Genomic DNA, 17,532 nt, shown 5'->3' on the forward strand with positions numbered 1-17,532 from the left:
TAAAAGTAAAAGTTTTGACACAGTACTGAGAGGTAGAAAAGCTATGGGATTCCAAGTGTGGGCTACACCACTTTTTAGTTGTGTGACCTCGGACCAGTCACTTCATCTCTTTGTGACTCAGTTTCTTGATCCGTAATATGGGTCCATCATCCCGGCTTTTGTTGTGGGAACCCAGTGAGGAAGTGGGTGTGAATGTGCTTTGGAAAGTACAAAACCCTGGGCACCCAGGGTTCACTGGGCTGATCAGGGTCGGTGATTATCGTAAGTTTACTGTGACCACCCACCTGCGCCCTGCTGTGCCCTGGGATCTCATCCCGGCTGAAAAGGAAAAAAACTGCTCCATTTACCTTCAAGGTAATAATCCGGCTGGGAGTCTTGATTTCGAAAGTCCCCTCCTCGGCGTCGGCCTTGCAGTCAAAGACTGCACTGGAGAGGTCGATACTGTCCAAGGGATTTGCATCCTGCGCGGTCCGCGAATAATACAGGTGGCACTTCCTCTCGTCGTAGAAGAACCAGCGGGATTTCCAGCCCCGGATGGGCCCTTTGCCGCCAAACTTACTTAAATATCCACAGATTTTCTTGGGGGCCGTCTCCAGGGGCCGGGCGCAGCCTTCCGACTCCTTGGGAGGCAACACTTCGGGATCCCTGGCTAAGCCGGCAGGCTCTTCGGACCCGGGGACGGGGGAACTAGACTCCGCGGGTTTCTCCTGGGTGCTCTCCATCGTCGAGGGACTGGAGGTCTGCGGCCCAACGCCGGTCAAATCTCGGAAACTCAGGTGATACCTTCCAAGAGGGAGTTTTCCGGACAGGGGCAGAGCCAGTGGTGACCCACCCCCAGGAGACGACGGAGGGACGCGGCTGGCTGCGGTGTGTGCATCTCCTTGATGGAAAGCCCAGTAGCGGCTGCTGGCCACGCCCATCCGAACCTCTCTGCAGCCAGGACACGCCCCCTGCCGGCTCCTCCCACCCCGCCTTCTTCCGGCTTTTCCTCCGTGCCTATCCGCCATCTTTACGGGGGGCGGCTTCGGGCGTGAGGCCGTCCTCGGGTTGAAGGCGTGGTGATCCTGAGCTAGGTTAACCGGCGAAAGGGAAGCTGGAAGAGATGCCGGTCCCCGACTACGCTGCTCTGGTAACTCGCGAAATGACGTGGATGGGTGGTCTCTTCTCGCGCGTTATGGGCCTCCCGCCTTTTTTCCCCAGGTGCCGCTCGGGTTACCGTCGGACGGCAGACCGCGCGGCCATTAGTTGAAAGGGACGCCCGGCTCGGTGACGCCACTTCCGGCGCCGCTCAAAGCGCGCGTGGATTGTGGGCGCTGCTAGGGGCTTCTTATCCGCGGGGCTAATTTAGCACCCCCGTGACTCAGCTCTGACCGTGGCGGCTTCACCTCCCTCGGTCCCAGCTCCCACTCGCCTCCTTCCCTGACTGCTCGCGTTACATGGGGTGCCCGGGCCCGGCTGCTGCCCTTCTGGAATCCAGTACCTGGACGGAGTTGGGCTCAGTAAATTGGGTAAATAAACAAATATGTATCTAGGCCCTGACAAGCTCGGTCAACTTCATGTCTTATTCTACCTCTTGTCCTTAAGTTTCTCCCCTTCCCTCTTGTCTTAGGCGCATCCCTCCACTTGGGCTGTGGAGCCCATTTCCTTCCACCTCTTTAGGGGCATCACGGTCCTCCTCTAGCCCTTTCTTATCTCCTCTCCTTTTAGCTTCTCCCCCTCTGTAGTCCTTAAAATTCTCATTGTTGGGGGCAAATTATGCTCAGAGACTGAGATTGTCTTTGCCAGTAATTTATTTAACACCGGTTAACTGCAGGAATTATCATTTATAATAGTATTTCACAAGTCAATAGCATACAGGGTAATAATGTCTTTTAATAAGCTAATAAATAACATCAAACTGTAACAGGGCCACAAGGCTAAAACTTATGGTTGATTTCTAAGCGAAATGTTTCCTGTCTTCTCCCTCTGTTCCTGGAAACTAAAACTTACATTCTTGTTACTGTGCATTCGTTGTTCCTGATTAACGTGGGCGGGCCTTCTTGCTGTTTTTGCTTGCTCCTCTTAACCCTAGCCCCAAGACTTTCCTTTAAATACACCTGCTTTCTCCCCAGAAGGCAGGATGGTAGTTTTCAGGACATTAGTCTGCTACCCTTCTCATCTGCTGGCAATCAATAAATTTGTCTTTCCTTTATCCTCAAAACCTTGTCCTTGTTATTCTCATTTGGCATCAGGACTAGGACCAAATTTTTGGTAACAAAATTGGCTGAGCCAGCCAGGAGGCACGTCGGCGCCCCTGTGGTGTGCATCCCGCTCTCGACCTCCCACCTAACGCTGTCGGAGCAGGGAGGAGTGCCCCGGGTTGGGCTTGGAGCCCTTGCCTGTGGGAGTGCTGCCTCCTGGGGAGAGAGTGAGGGGCTGTCCCAGCGGCTGGAGCCCCATCTTACTCCCGTCTCTCTCCTTGAAAAGGACGTGGTCTCCTGTAGCTTGAACCTTCTTTGAGGAAGAGTTGCCACACCTTGTCCACTTGGGGAAGTGCCCCCCCCCCCGCTCGCCCCTTGATTCCACACTTTTGGGGAAGGTTGTGAACCTTCCAGCCTGTTAGGAGGCATTTGTGGCGCCGTTGGTGTGGAAGTCATGGTTGAGTGGGACCAGGGAACCCAGCGAAATCGTTCTCTTTTGTTCTCATTTGAGTTTTGAAAGGTTCCTGTTTGTTTAGTTGGCCTTCGTTTTGATACATTTTGGGTTGGTTCCTTTGTTGTTCTTTAGTCATTTGTCTGCTTTTAAACATGGGAGGTGCCTTTAATGCCATCTGGAAGTCCCTTGGGAAGAAGTCTGGCGGAATGGCCAACTTATAGCTATAAGCCTTTGTCTAAAAGGAAAATGGGAAATGAGAGCTCTATTCCATCTTGTAGTTGTTCCCTAGGGTGTATTTTACACAACCGGGGGATTTTTAGTATGCTCCTAGAAAGAGAAAGTTAAATGATGAGAATTGATTGAAGGTCTAGATCATTTTTTAATAAGATAAAACACTGGACACAGACTGCGAGACAAGTCTGAATTTGCCTACTTTTGTCTTCTTATGAGAGAAAAACTAAAGATGTTTGGGTTTATTGGATACACATCTTTTACCACATCGAAGAAAAATTATGCTGTGAAAAAAATGTATATTTTTAGAGGTTATGGAATATGTTCTTAAGTTTGCCAGTCAGGAAATACTGGTATGACAAACAGTTCATAATTGCTTGCTTCTTGGTTTTCATTTTAAGGGTTACAAATAGTAATATATGTGCAATTAAAAACTACTAGAAATAATAAGGGAAACGTTTCAGTATGTAAATAAAGTAGGCTACATGTTGTCGGTAAGAGAAGGTGAGAAGAATGGAGATATTTTTGTTAAGGGAAAAGAGTAATTTTGTCCTGAAACTAGTTATTTCTAAATGAGGGGGAAAGAGAGGAGGACAAACTTATACGGATATAGGAAGTGGGATATAGGAAGTAGGAACGGTTGTGGGAAAGGAACCTTGAGAAGAGAGTTTTATGCATGTTTAAAACTGGCTAAGATTAGATTGCATTTAATTAAGTAGATGAATTTGTTATTAAAAGTGAGCTGGTACAAGGCTGGATTTTGGTTTACTCTCTCTCTGTCAAGAGAACAGTTTTTCCTGGAATATTGAGCTGCTTTTGATAACAAACTAAGTTTCTTCACTTTTTTTTTTTTTTTTTTTGTGGCATGCGGGCCTCTCACTGTTGTGGCTTCTCCCGTTGCGGAGCACAGGCTCCGGACGCGCAGGCTCAGCGGCCATGGCTCACGGGCCCAGCCGCTCTGCGGCATGTGGGATCTTCCCGGACCAGGGCACAAACCCGTGTCCCCTGCATCGGCAGGTGGACTCTCAACCACTGCGCCACCAGGGAAGCCCAGTTTCTTCACTTTTTAAGTGATCTTTAGTGATCTATTGTAACGTTCTGTATTTGACTCAAATCTTTTATTGTTACTTTTGTTAAAATAATAAGTATTGTTTCATAGTGACTTATGATCCTATTTGACCAGGTGTTTTAAAACTTTTTGGTATTTTTGACAAACTTCCCAAGGATCAAATTCTAAATGAAGTTCTTTTAGCCTCTAACTAACTTTGGGATGTTTCAGTGGGCCCCTGAGGTATCTCAGAGAGAAATTTTAAATTAATTTGAATTATTTCGTATGTTAAATTACATTGGAAACATTGTCAGGTGAGTGGTAATAAACCTTTTTACGTTATATTGTATGGATAAATCTTATTAAAATAAATGTTCTAGAAATTAGATGAAGTTCCTAAAATTTGGATGTGTCCTGGTATTGTTGTCATAGTTCTAGTTATTATCTTAAAATGTCTTACGTCATAGCACTCAGTTAAGCTTCTTTGTCAACTGCATTGTAATCAGATCTTTAACTGTCACCTTTATGTCTTTTGTCATTCATAGACAGTTATTATTTCACTGTGATGCTTTGCAAAACTGACTCATCTTTTTTTTTTTTTTTTCTTTTTTGCGGTACGCGGGCCTCTCACTGTTGCAGCCTCTCCCGTTGCGGAGCGCAGGCTCAGTGGCCATGGCTCACGGGCCCAGCCACTCCGCGGCATGTGGGATCTTCCCAGACCGGGGCACGAACCCGTGTTCCCTGCATCGGCAGGCGGACTCTCAACCACTGCGCCACTAGGGAAGCCCTGCTTCATCTTTAAGACGAATCATAGAAAGGACTTTTTGACAAGTACAGCTTTCTGATAACTTTCAGATCATACTGCTGAATTGGGTAGAAATTAAACAATTCTAATGGAAACCCTGATGGTTTCATAAAGTGTTAGCAAAAGGATTAGTTACATAGGCTGAGTGAACTGATGAATATGGTTGTAATTTTTTGGTTTTTATCTGAAATATTACTGGCTTTTAATCTGTGTTTTTCAGATGTAAAGAAACCTTTCCCCTTAAGTTAATTATGATTTATAACAACTTGGCAAATTATATCCTTGTAAGTAGAATTGAAGCATTTATCTTTTCTTTCTGTCTGATCCCTCCAGAGCTTGGAAACTCTTGGGTTCCCAGGAGTCTTGTCAGATGAATGAGGAAGGTCACCTCCTGTCAGGTGCAGGAATCTCAAGATATTCTGGAGACCTGGAGAAGAGAGGAATTTACCCAAATCTATAGATATCACAGGCAGAATCTGAAGGCAAGCGATTAGCATGGCATTGCTAGCCTTGAGGGGCCTTTTAAAAGTTCAATCTGGGATTCCCAATGAAAAGTTCCAGTGCAGCCAGTTTAAGAGAGCCTATATGAGCAACTACATTTATGCAAATAATCAGGCCAAGTTTATGGAAACCAGACTTACTTGGAACAAATTAGTCTTAACACATTATTATTTTTTTTATAAGATACTTTAAAAAATACATATTTATTTATTTATTTGGCTCTGTGCTGGGTCTTAGTTGTCGCACGCAAGATCTTCGTTGCTGCATGCATGTGCGATCTTTAGTTGAGGCACGTGGGATCTTTTAGTTCCAGCATGCGAGATCTTATTAGTTGCAGCATGTGGACTCTTAGTTGCAGCATGCGGGATCTAGTTCCCTGACCAGGGATTGAACCTGGGCCCCCTGCATTGGGAGCGTGGAGTCTTAACCACTGGATCACCAGGGAATTCCCTTTAACACATTATTGACTGGAGATGTATTAATACATCTTTTTTTTTTTTTCTTTTGTGGTACGTGGGCCTCTCACTGTTGTGGCCTCTCCCGTTGCGGAGCACAGGCTCTGGACGCGCAGGCTCAGCGGCCATGGCTTACGGGCCCAGCTGCTCCGCGGCATGTGGGACCATCCTGGACCAGGGCATGAACCCGTGTCCCCTGCATCGGCAGGTGGACTCTCAACCACTGCGCCACCAGGGAAGCCCAATACATCTTTTGTTACCCGAACGTTATTGACCGGAGACTTACCAATATGTTTTTAGGGAGTGATACAGTTAACATCACTGTGTGAAGTTGTTAAAGCTTAAAATTGATCAAGGGTTGGGACTTCCTTGGTTGCGCAGTGGCTAAGAATCTGCCAGCCAATGCAGGGGACACAGGTTTGAGCCGTGGTCCAGGAAGATCCCACATGCTGCGGAACAACTAAGCCTGTGCGCCACAACTACTGAGCCTGCACTCTAGAGCCTGTGAGCCACGATTACTGAGCCCACCGTGCCACAGCTCCTGAGCCTGCGCACCACAAATACTGAAGCCAGTGCGCCTAGAGCCTGTGCTCCACAACAAGAGAAGCTACCGCAGTGAGAAGCCTGTGTACTGCAACAAAGAGTAGCTCCCACTTGCTGCAACTAGAGAAAGCCTGTGCGCAGCAACGAAGACTCAACACAGCCAAATAAATAAATTAATTTAAAAAAATTGATCAAGGGTTTATTATACAACTTATGATTGTTGTTATCGTTCACATTTTGCTCCATTAGGTTTTTGTTCCAACCTGTGTATATTATAAACGCAAGCTTATTACTGTAAAATTTTCAAAAATGATGCATCACGAGATTTTGGGTGAAGAAGAATTTTTTGATGAATTTTATGCAGATATTTTCTCTGATTGTCTGAGCGACATATATACTAGTGTCCCGGAAAGTGATAGTTCTTCAGAATATAGTTCTGATTCAGCCGATGTGAATGTTAGACCAACAAAAAGACAAAAAAACCTTACTGATTGATTCTGGTACAGAAAGTGAAAATGAAACAGTGGTGGAGAATGCTCCTTTGCTTCTACAGAAGAGTGGATTGAAGACAGCATTTGGCAGAAATTAGAAGACTTTACAGGTGTGTCACGTGTAACTATTGAATGTAATAACCCGCAAAGTATTAGTGGAATAACAGCATTAATTTTTGGTAACGACTTTTGTGAGTTGATCACTTCTCAAACAAACTTGTATCATCAGCAGAACGAAAAATCATATAAAAATTATGATAACGCTTTAAAATGGAGTGATGTAATCAGTAGTAACGTGAAGTTTCTTGGATTAATAATTTTGATGGCACAAATAAGAAAGTCACACTGGGTGCCCCTGTGGGCGGGCTGGACTTGGTGCTCGCACCCCCTTGGCTGCAGCCCGGCACCCGCTCCGCCTTCCACTTCTGATGCGCGGTCGGTCGAGCTGGTGTATGTGCCACAATAACATGTCGGCCCCGCTGCCCGCCATTGTGCCCGCCGTCCGGAAGGCCACTGCTGCGGTGATTTTCCTTCATGGATTGGGAGACACAGGGCATGGGTGGGCAGAAGACTTGGCAGGTATCAGAAGCGCCCACATCAAATACATCTGCCCGCACGTGCTGGTTATGCCTGTGACATTAAATATGGACGTGGCCATGCCTTCTTGGTTTGACATTATTGGTCTTTCACCAGATTCACACGAAGATGAAACTGGAATTAAACAGGCAGCAGAAAGTGTAAAAGCTTTGATAGGGCAAGAGGTGAAGAATGGCATTCCTTCTAACAGAATTATTTTGGGAGGATTTTCTCAGGGAGGAGCTTTATCTCCGTACACGTCACTGACCACACAGCAGAAGCTGGCCGGCGTCACCGCCCTCAGCTGCTGGCTGCCCCTGTGGGCTTCCTTTCCACGGGGTCCTATCAGTGGCGTGAATAGAGACATTTCTATTCTTCAGTGCCATGGAGATTTGGATCCTTTAGTTCCCCTAATGTTTGGTTCTCTTACTGCTGAAAGGCTAAAAACATTGGTAAATCCAGCCAATGTAACCCTCAAAACCTATGGAGGCATGATACACAGTTCATGTCAACAGGAAATGATGGATATCAAGCAGTTCATTGATGAACTCCTAACTCCTATTGATTGATGTCACTAAGAGGCTTTGTGGAGAAGTACACACCAGCATCATCATTGTAGAGTATAAACTTTTTCCTTTGTCCGGTCTTGAAACCTCTAATATTTGCAGTGTTAAGATGTTTTGCAAATACACACCAATGACACAGACTAAAATCTCCTCATGGAAAATTTATGATCTTTTAAGTTTCTATGTATGTATTTGTGTAACATGATCCAGAATATATTAGTATTAAAATAGGTGAAGCAGCTAGCTTCTGTCTCCCAAATGTAATTCAGCAAAGTAATAAAATACTGCAACCAGATTTTTTATTATGTCCCTTGAAAATCATTAGTATGCTTAATGAAAACTTGTTCAGGTATAAATGAGCAGTTAAGACATAAACAGTTTATGCATGCTGTGACTTAGACTCTGGACTTATTCCCAGATTACTTAGTCACCATGCAGTATCTGTATATATATTTTTAAAATTAATTTATTTAATTTTGGCTGCATTGGGTCTTCGTTGCTGCATGCGGGCTTTCTCTAGTTGCGGTGAGCGGGGGCTACTCTTCGTTGTGGTGCGTGGGCTTCTCATTGAGGTGGCTTCTCTTGTTGTGGAGCTTGGGCTCTAGGCGTGTGAATTTCAGTAGCTGTGATGTGAGGGCTCAGTAGTTGTGACTCGCGGGCTCTAGAATGCAGGCTTAGTAGTTGTGGTGCATGGGCTTAGTTGCTCCGTGGCATGTGGGATCTTCCCGGACCAGGGCTTGAACCCGTGTCCCCTGCATTGGCAGGCAGATTCTTAACCACTGCGCCACCAGGGAAGTCTGTATATTTTTATATATGTGTTCATACGTACTTAATGATTATAATACATAATAAGAATAAGGTGTTATTACGTTATTCCTAATAATAGGGATAATGCTTCTAAGTGTCAATAAAGAGTAATATTGCTGTCTTCAATTAATGGCCCTTTTATTTTGGGGACCAGGTTTTTCTTTCCTGAATATAATTTCTATTTAATATTCTTTTTTCCTCTCTAGAAAAGAAATGTGTTCTTTCTTCTTTTTTATCCTTCATAACGGACCAAATATTGCCTACTTGCCATAGACATCTGCTGTCAATACGTGCTGTAATTTGACATTCTGAATCACAGACATGACGGCATTGAAAACGTACTTATACTTGTAAAAAGAAACCAGACATCCCTTCAAAGTTTCTACACTACTTCTTAAACTGGACCTTTGTCTGCCGTTTAGGCCGGCAGAGTTACTTGAATCTTCAGTCCAGGTAACAAGAATAATTCTGTGGTTGTATTTTTCTGTAATTAACTGAAAGAATAATTAAGTCATATTCTAGTATGTTCTGAAATATTTACTGATCTTACAAATTGTAATTTCTAAGATGATTTGCTCTAAGATGATTCTCCTCGTAGCATAGTTTTAGTTTACTTATTTTGCACATATGTTTGAAACCGACTGCTGTAGGAAATGAACAGTCCATTCAAAAAATTTGCTTTACTTTTTTCTGCCAATGGACTTATTTGAAATTTTCACTGTAGTCAGAGTTTCTGTGCAAACATAAAAGTAGCAATTATTTGATTTTAAATAGATTTTTCAGATTATTGGTTAACATTATTTGAAAGCAAGTTTATGGGTAATAAAAGTTAGTCAGAACTCAATACATATGGTGTAGTTACCACCCAGTTTAATATGTAGCAAAAATGTACACTTGCTATTTCTGAACTGTTAATTTTTCTGCCGTATTCCAACTGACTAGAACACCGTTAGGAATGCATCTTTATAAATGGGTGCTACTTGATGATGGAAATGATTTCGTATGGACGGTATAGGATGTTAATAATGAAGCCATATGTTTATGTCTGAATTTACAGTGTTTTTTTTTGTTTGTTTGTTTTTTTGTTTTTGCGGTACGCGGGCCTCTCACTGTTGTGGCCTCTCCCGTCGCGGAGCACAGGCTCTGGACGCGCAGGCTCAGCGGCCAAGGCTCATGGGCCCAGCCGCTCTGCGGCATGTGGGATCCTCCTGGACCGGGGCAAGAACCCGTGTCCCCTGCATCAGCAGGTGGACTCTCAACCACTGTGCCACCAGGGAAGCCCTGGATTTACAGTTTTAAACAGTCATTTACTAAGTCATTTTGCTTTTATTTTGAAGAATATAAACTGTTGTTTCACTTACACAAATCAGCAAGATCTAATTTATGGCAAGAAATATTCCATTGACATTGTTGTGCTGTAACTTGGGAAAATGTAAATCTTTTTCACGGTTTCTATCAAAGTGAAATAAAATTTAATTCTGAAAAAAAAAAAAAGAAAGAAAGTCAGTCACACTGGGAAGAACATTCGTCGAGTGATCTCTTACTTGAACATTGGTCGACTGATCTCTTACTTGAAACACCTATCTTTCCAAAGATTATGACGAGAAGAAGGTTTGAACAAATAATGACATTTCTTCACTTTAACGATAACTCAGAAACTCCACTTCCTGCAGACAGAATTTCAAAGTTAAACCTCTTTTGGATTATTTTCTGCCAAAATTTCAATTGTTCTATGTACCCAAACAAGAGCTATCACTTGATGAGGCAATGATAAGGTGGAGAGGACAACTCAGATTCAAAACCTGTAATCCTGGAAAACTTACAAAATATAGAATTTTGGTCAGGATGTTTAGCGAAAGTGAAATTGGATGTATATGCAGCCTTGAGATTTACATGGGTGAAGGAAAGAAACTGCAAGAAACAATATTGTTGGTCCTACAACCTTATCTTGGTTCATGGCACCATATTTACCAAGACAGTTATTACAACAGTGTGCTCACATCTGAAATAAGAGAGAATCGTGGTCTACTAAACCAATTAAAGGAGAAATCTAAAAATCTACAGAGGGGAGAAATGACATTCTTACGGAAGGGAAAGTGATTCTTCTTATATGGAAAGACAAGAGGCTAGTCCTCGTGGTGACAACTATTCAAGACACCTCCATAGCATCTACAGGAAAGGAATGCAGGAGGACTGGCCATCAGATAACTAAGCCCACTTGTATATAAGAGTATAATAAATATATGAAAGGAGTTGATCAATCCAATCACTATCTGGCAAACTTCAGTATCCTCTGGAAAACTCGCAAATGGTTTAAGAAAGTGGGTTTCTATTTGAGTAATTGCGGTTTATTCAATGCGTTTAAAATTTATTGTAGCTTTATTGCACAGAGTAAAATGACTTACAAGCAGTTTTTGTTAGCAGTAGTTAGAGAATGGGTAACTGACCATTCTGGTGAATATAGTGGTAGTCCTGCACCTGGTCCTTCAAGCCCCCCGCACAGATCCACCTTGTCGACTATCAGGTGAAATAAAAGAACATATTCTAGAGGAAATAACACCCACAGGACTAAAAAAAATGCTGCCGGGAATTGTAGAGCCTGCTCTTCCAGGGGAAAGCACAATGAAACACGGTATATTTGTAATAGATGTTCTGTTCCCTTGCAGAGAGGTGCCTGCTATACTGCCTATCACACTCTAATGAAATATTAGAATGCTTTAGTAAGACGTATACAAAGTTTCAAATAAATACATTAAGTGCAAAAAAAGTTGCTGATATTTACTCAGACGCCGGTGTTTCAATAGTCACTTATGTAACAAATTGCCAGGCATGGGCGTTAGTTTCGGCAAAAATCCCCTGGTCAGTAATGTGTTAATTTGGCTAGATTTAGTAGAAATGAGGATAAGTTAGAGAGAAAAATTATGTTTCAATAATATACCTTTGGATATTGAAGTTTTGTATTTACTGAGGTTTTGTATTTATTCTCTACGTCCAAGATGGCTCCTTGTTACTATGTTACATTATTGTAAAGTTTAATTGAATTATTAAAATAATATTCTAAGCTTGTTTCTAAAGCCCGTCACAGTAATCTGTCTTTGGATGAAGATCAGATGCCCTGTGACTTGCAACTAGGAGATTATGCACCCTGGAAAAGACATCATTTAAAGGACTGTCTCCAAATTAGACAAAAGGACCCTTATCAGGTACTCTTGAACTGGCGTATGTGCAGCAAAATTGAAAGAAATTGACTCTTTTATTTATTTATTTATTTGGCTGCACTGGGTCTTGGTTGTGGCATGTGGGATCTTTGTTGTAGCATGCAGGATCTTTAGTTGTGGCATTCGGGATCTTTAGTGGCGGCATGCGGGATCTTTTAGTTGCGGCACGTGGGATCTTTTAGTTGCGGCATGCAGGATCTTTAGTTGCGGCATGTGAACTCTTAGTTGCAGCATGTGGAACCTAATTCCCTGACCAGGGATCAAACCCGGGCCCCCTGCATTGGTAGCATGGAGTCTTAGCCACTGGACCACCAGGGAAGTCCCTGAAGGAAATTGACTCTTCATGTTTTCCGCTTAAGAAGGGCCTCTGCATTGGACTGTCTGTAGAAAAGACTGCTGACCACAAATGACACCCATACCAGGATGAGAAGAAGATAACAGTAGTGGTAGGCAGCTGACCCAAAAATCTGGACCAGGCCTGTAAGAACCATCCAACTAATTTATTTATTATTATTTTTAAAGTATTTATTTATTTATTTATTTATTTATTTTTGGCTGTGTTGGGTCTTAGTGTGGCATGCAGGATCTTTTTGTTGTGGTGCGTGGGCTCTTCGTTGCGGCACGTGGGCTTCTCTCGGGTTGTGGCGTGCAGGTTTCTCTCTAGTGGCGTGCGCGTTCAGTAGTTGCAGCGCGTGGGCTTAGTTGCCCCACAGCAGGTGGGATATTAGTTCCCCAACCAGGGATCGAACCCTCATCCCCTGCATTGGAAGGCGGATTCTTAACCACTGGACCACCATGGAAGTCCCCATCCAACTAATTTAATTGAACTGTTTACCAAATGTTTGTCTTCCTATCAAAATGCAAAGTTATTGTTTTACTTCTAACCATACTTTTAACTCCAATGTTCAGGATGGAAAGAAAATTCTTTAGTGAAGTTATCGTCAAGAGCATAACTATTCATGACCTGTGTCACTGCTTGCTTTGAGTATACTGCTAAAAGCACATATACAATGTTCAAATGACAATTTGGTATAACTGATAAAGTGTAGAGCCTATAAAATGTTTCTTCGTTAGCATACATCTGAGCTTGTTCACTATGTTTGATTAGTTTCCTCCAATGTGGATAATTAGGCACACACACACACACACACACACACACACACACACACACACACAAAGAGTACGCCTAGCACTGAGGGGCATGGTGGACCTAGGGCTGGCAGCAACCACCCTGGCATCAAGTGACAAATATTTTGATCATCAGTGCTTTCTATCGAAAAATTTGCAAACAAAAAGGGGAAATTATAGAATAAATGTTCACATATTGAGGTATGGCGAAGTTATTCTGGCTTTTACATGATTTAACTTAGACTCGAACAGACTGTTTCTGACCTGTCAGAGATATGCATTGTACGTCTGCTTTAACCAGTAAGAAAAAGAATACATTTAAAAATCAGAGTAGAGTAACTGGTTCAGGCATCCAAAATAGAGCTGGATGGCCATTCTGAACGTGGTTTCAGACACATTTCTGTACTACTGAGAACCTGATTGCCAACTGCAACCTTATGGCCTCAAGGTGCTATTACAAGAAGAGGTGATGTCAAGCCAGAAAGAAAAAAGAAAAAGCCTCTCTGCATATCTTGCAGGATTCTAGAGCATCTTTTGGGACAAGAGAATTCTTTAAAGTCAAAGTCCAGAACTTTCTCTCCTCTAATCCTCCTCAATTTTAACATTGCCCCTGTTCAGCAGGAAGTAGCCAGATGACTTTGTTGCCCTCACTCCCGTAGATATGGAAGGTTATAACTGACAGGGCCACAAGGCTAAAACTGTTTGATGCATGATTTCATTTTTTTAAAAATTTATTTTTATTTTATTTTTGGTTGCATTGGGTCTTTGTTGCTGCACGCGGGCTTTCTCTAGTTGCGACAAGCAGGGCGTGTCTAGGCGTGCGGGCTTCAGTAGTTGTGGCACACGGGCTCAATAGTTGTGGCTCATAGGCTCTAGAGCACAGGCTTAGTAGTTGTGGCGCATGGGCCTAGTTGCTCTGTGGCATGTGGGATCCTCCCGGACCCGGGCTCGAGCCTGTGTCCCCTGCATTGGCAGGCAGATTCCCAGGCACTGCACCACCAGAGAAGTCCCTGATGCATGATTTCTAAGTGAAACTGTTTTTCCTGTCTTCTCCCTCCGTTGCTGGGGACTAAAACTTACATTCTTTGTTACTGATTAATGTGGGCAGGCATTCTTGTTGTTTTTGTTTGTTCCTCTTAACCCCAGCCCCAAGATTTTCCTTTAAATATGCCTGCTTTCTCCCCAGAAGGCAGGACAGCAGTTTTCAAGATGTTAGTCTGCTACCCTCCTCATTTGCTGGTATATCAATAAATTTCTCTTTTCTTTATCCTCAAAACCTTGCCCTTGTTATTTTTATTCAACACTGGGGACAAGGACTGAATTTTCGATAACAAAATCAATGATATATTAATTTATACTGTTGTTCCAGGCAAAGGGGGCAATGAAAGCAATAAAGTCCAAATTTAGTTCACGTATACCCTTCTATGAGTTGGTTCCCGGTAGATTCATTCCTTCCAACTAAAAGTCGGGTATCAGCTGCTGGCTTAGGTCCCAGTACCAGTGTTGGCAAAGGTTGCTCCAGAGGTTATTACTCCAGGGACCCTCACATGGCTTGCGCCACTGCCTGTGAGGACTAGTATTGCCAGGGCAGGAACGGATATCTCTTCTCTTCCTGAGACTGCAGCACAGTTTAGCACCACTGCTGACCAAGAGTTAGCCTGGCTAGGGTTAGGAGCAAGTGTCTCAAGAGCTTCGCGGGACTATTTGGATCAGCAAAGAGTAGCCTTGCCCAGATGGAACACCCTAGACTTGCTGATCAAACCTCTTGGTTTTTATCATTTAAAAGTCCATCATGTGATGGATACCACTGCCATTACCTTGGTATCAATGATGTAATGCTCCTGTCCACTCCAGGTGCAAAAGCTCTGTCAGAATGTCCTAATATCCAACTTCAAAACAATTTCATCAAAAAGAGGTTATTCACAGCAAGTTCAAACCACAGCCAACTTGTTTAAAACAAGCTTTCCAAACATGGATTTGAAATCATAACAAGTTGATACATGACACTGGTCCACTCTCAGTGATAGCAATGAGAGGCAGTGGATAAAGGCGAGGGCTGTGCAGTCCATTTCCAGCACTGCAATCTTGAGTGATTTACACAACCAAGGTCTCAGTCTTCTCATCTATAAGCATGGCACTAAGGAGAACATCTGTCTCTGGAGGCAGATTTAGGTGAAGTTAATGAAGCTTAAGCTCACCTGCAGGGGCTGCTCAATTTGTTATATTTATTTTCTTATTCTGAATAAGCATCCATCTTCATGTCTAACTTTGTGTTCATAATTGTGTTTTTTTCTAAGGAAGCCTTCAATACTATATAAATTCCAATCTCCATAGAACCTGAATACACTTCTATCAATATCCCCACAGTTATTTTGGTAATTAAAGTAATTTGTGTGAAGCTGTAAGCACAGAGTGTGGGGCACAGTAAATGCTCAGTAAACATTAACTATAATTAAAACAATAAAGTAGATCTCGAGGCAAAAGGCAGTAAACCACAAAGAGGATGGAAGATTATATAGTAGAATTCACACCATTGAAAACTTGGAAATACTGTAATTGCAATTGGAGATTTTAACACACCACTTTTAGCCTTTGTGAGATTTGCTAGAAAACAGCCACAGAAAACAAAGATACAGAGATCAGAATGCTGTGATATGGTAGGGTCAATTAAATAGGGATTACCTAGTCTTTTTATATTATGTTCCATGTCAAAAAGACATTTTTGGTTTCCAAAAAGATTTTGTGCCAGGAGGTACCGTGTCATTAATATTTGAAAATAATAAAAAAGTTAACAACCAAACAATCTAACCCTTAGAAATAAAAACAATAAATTTTCTAAATAACTATTGGGTAAAAGGGGAAATAAAAGCTGCCATTATAAACTATTTGGTGCAGGAGGCTGGAAGACAATAAAAGCTGTACATATCTCAAAATTCAGCCTGAGTGCTTAGTCACTGGTGTCATATGGACTCCAGTATTAGAATTCTAGCACCAATGATTAACTGTGTGACCTTGGGACACAGACTAGAACACAGTCATTCTTGTGGGTGAAGAGTTGGAAGGGGTATTGCAGGTTTTTCAACATTTTCACCCTGTTACAGGTTGAATTGTATCTCCCCTAAATTCATATGTTGAAGTCCCAACCCCCAGTATCTCAGAACGTGACTGTATTTGGAGATAGGGCCTTTAAAGAGGTAATTAAGGTGAAATGAGTGCTCGCGTCAGCAGCACATATACTAAAATTGGAATGATACAGAGAAGATTAGCACGGCCCCTGCGCGAGGATGACATGCAAATTCATGAAGCGTTCCATATTTTTTTATAATCCAATAAAGATGTTAAAAGAAAAAGGTGAAATGAGGTCATAAGGTGGGCCCTACTCCAATTTGACTTGTGTCTTTATAAGAAGAGGAGATTAGGACACACACACACACAGGGAAGACCATCTGAAGACACAGGGAAGACAGCCATCTACAAACCAAGGAGAGTGGCCTCAAAAGAAACCGGCCCTGTTGACACCTTGATCTTGGATTTCTAACCTCCAGAATTGTGAGAAAATTGATTTCTGTTGTTAAGGCGCTGTGTTTTGTTAGGGCAACCCTAGCAAACTAACACACTCCCCTAACAGAGTGAGCTTCCTTGGAAACCCATCCCAGGCACAGCCCATAATGGCTTAGAGCACCCATGAAAACTCTCTGAAGCTTTATTTTATAAACATAAATAGCTACAAATTCATATCAGTTTAATACAAAATATTTAATGTTAATTTCCAAAAAGCAAAATAGTCAAACCCTACTTCCAGCCACCTCCAGGCTGAGGGATGGGGGAGAGGCAGGGTGTACAGGCCCCAGCTGGGCTGGTGGGTATCAGGAAACCTGGCCAATGGAATTTTCATTGGCCCATTACAACCTTTCTGGGCTTTGGTTTTCTCATCTGTAAAATAGGGACCATGATTCCTCCCCAGGGCATCCCACTGAATGTTTGTGAAGACTAAAATGTAATGATGAAAAATTTGGGGGTTGGTCTCCCTAATCTGCAGTAATATTAACATGCTCAGAGTGGGAATTCCATGGTAGTCCAGTGGTTGGGATTCCATGCTTCCACTGAAGGGGGCACAAATTTCATCCCTGGTCGGGAAACTAGGATCCCACAAGCTGCAAAAAAACAAACAAAAAAAACCCCTCAGAATTGCTCCGGGGAAAAGATGATGAAGAGGGGAGAAAAGATCTAAGTTTTAGGTTTAGGGACATTACAGGGAAACTTTTGTTAATCTAGATGCGTTAATTGTTGTATATTCTAATGGACATACTTCTGGTTATTACATCAAAGTATAGTCAACATCCCTCAACCTTCCCCTCCTTCCCCTTGGAGGGTAGTGTCAGCTGCAAAGCTAGAGGTTTTCAGAAAGCGACACCTTGTGGCCTTTCTGGTGTACTGTCCTTGCGTATATTGGGCATCCCCCAGGCTCTTTTGCTAAAGGGCTTAAAAGAGGTACCAAGTAATACCCCCTTCCCCCGACAATATATCCC

At 42.8% G+C, this 17,532-nt stretch overlaps 1 protein-coding gene, 1 long non-coding RNA gene, 1 other non-coding gene and 1 pseudogene across 6 annotated transcripts in view; 3 read left to right on the forward strand and 1 right to left on the reverse strand.

The window, feature by feature from the left end:
- TBC1D2 (TBC1 domain family member 2) overlaps window positions 1-1,311 on the reverse strand; it is a 42,744-nt gene extending 41,433 nt beyond the window's left edge. Inside the window, exon 1 of one of the 2 annotated variants that reach the window (XR_002648320.3) lies at window positions 348-1,311. Coding sequence is in view for 1 of the 2 variants with exons in the window: in XM_022600049.3 (XP_022455757.1) it covers window positions 348-1,007 (660 nt within the window). In the remaining variant the exon portion in view is untranslated. The remainder of the gene's footprint in view (window positions 1-347) is intronic. The other variant, XM_022600049.3, reaches the window with a different exon arrangement.
- LOC111187939 (uncharacterized) lies at window positions 139-11,731 on the forward strand. Of its 3 annotated transcripts, none has more exons than XR_016393451.1 (3): window positions 977-5,200; window positions 6,724-6,818; window positions 8,864-11,731. It is a non-coding gene; the product is annotated as an uncharacterized LOC111187939 (long non-coding RNA). The 3 variants fall into 3 exon arrangements; XR_002648321.3 differs by having other exon boundaries at window positions 982-6,818; window positions 8,864-9,110; window positions 9,798-11,731; XR_002648322.2 differs by having other exon boundaries at window positions 139-6,818.
- On the forward strand, window positions 6,818-8,857 carry LOC111187938 (acyl-protein thioesterase 1 pseudogene; annotated as a pseudogene).
- A 4,484-nt stretch (window positions 11,732-16,215) lies between the features above and the next one.
- Window positions 16,216-16,322, forward strand: LOC115803846 (U6 spliceosomal RNA). Its single transcript, XR_004024641.1, has one exon. It is a non-coding gene; the product is annotated as a U6 spliceosomal RNA (small nuclear RNA).
- Window positions 16,323-17,532: the final 1,210 nt, after the last annotated feature.

This window comes from Delphinapterus leucas, chromosome 6 (genome assembly GCF_059928025.1).
Source record: "Delphinapterus leucas isolate spDelLeu-1000000601 "Yukka" chromosome 6, BTC_Dleu_Yukka2, whole genome shotgun sequence".
Classification (NCBI taxonomy): Eukaryota; Metazoa; Chordata; class Mammalia; order Artiodactyla; family Monodontidae; genus Delphinapterus; species Delphinapterus leucas.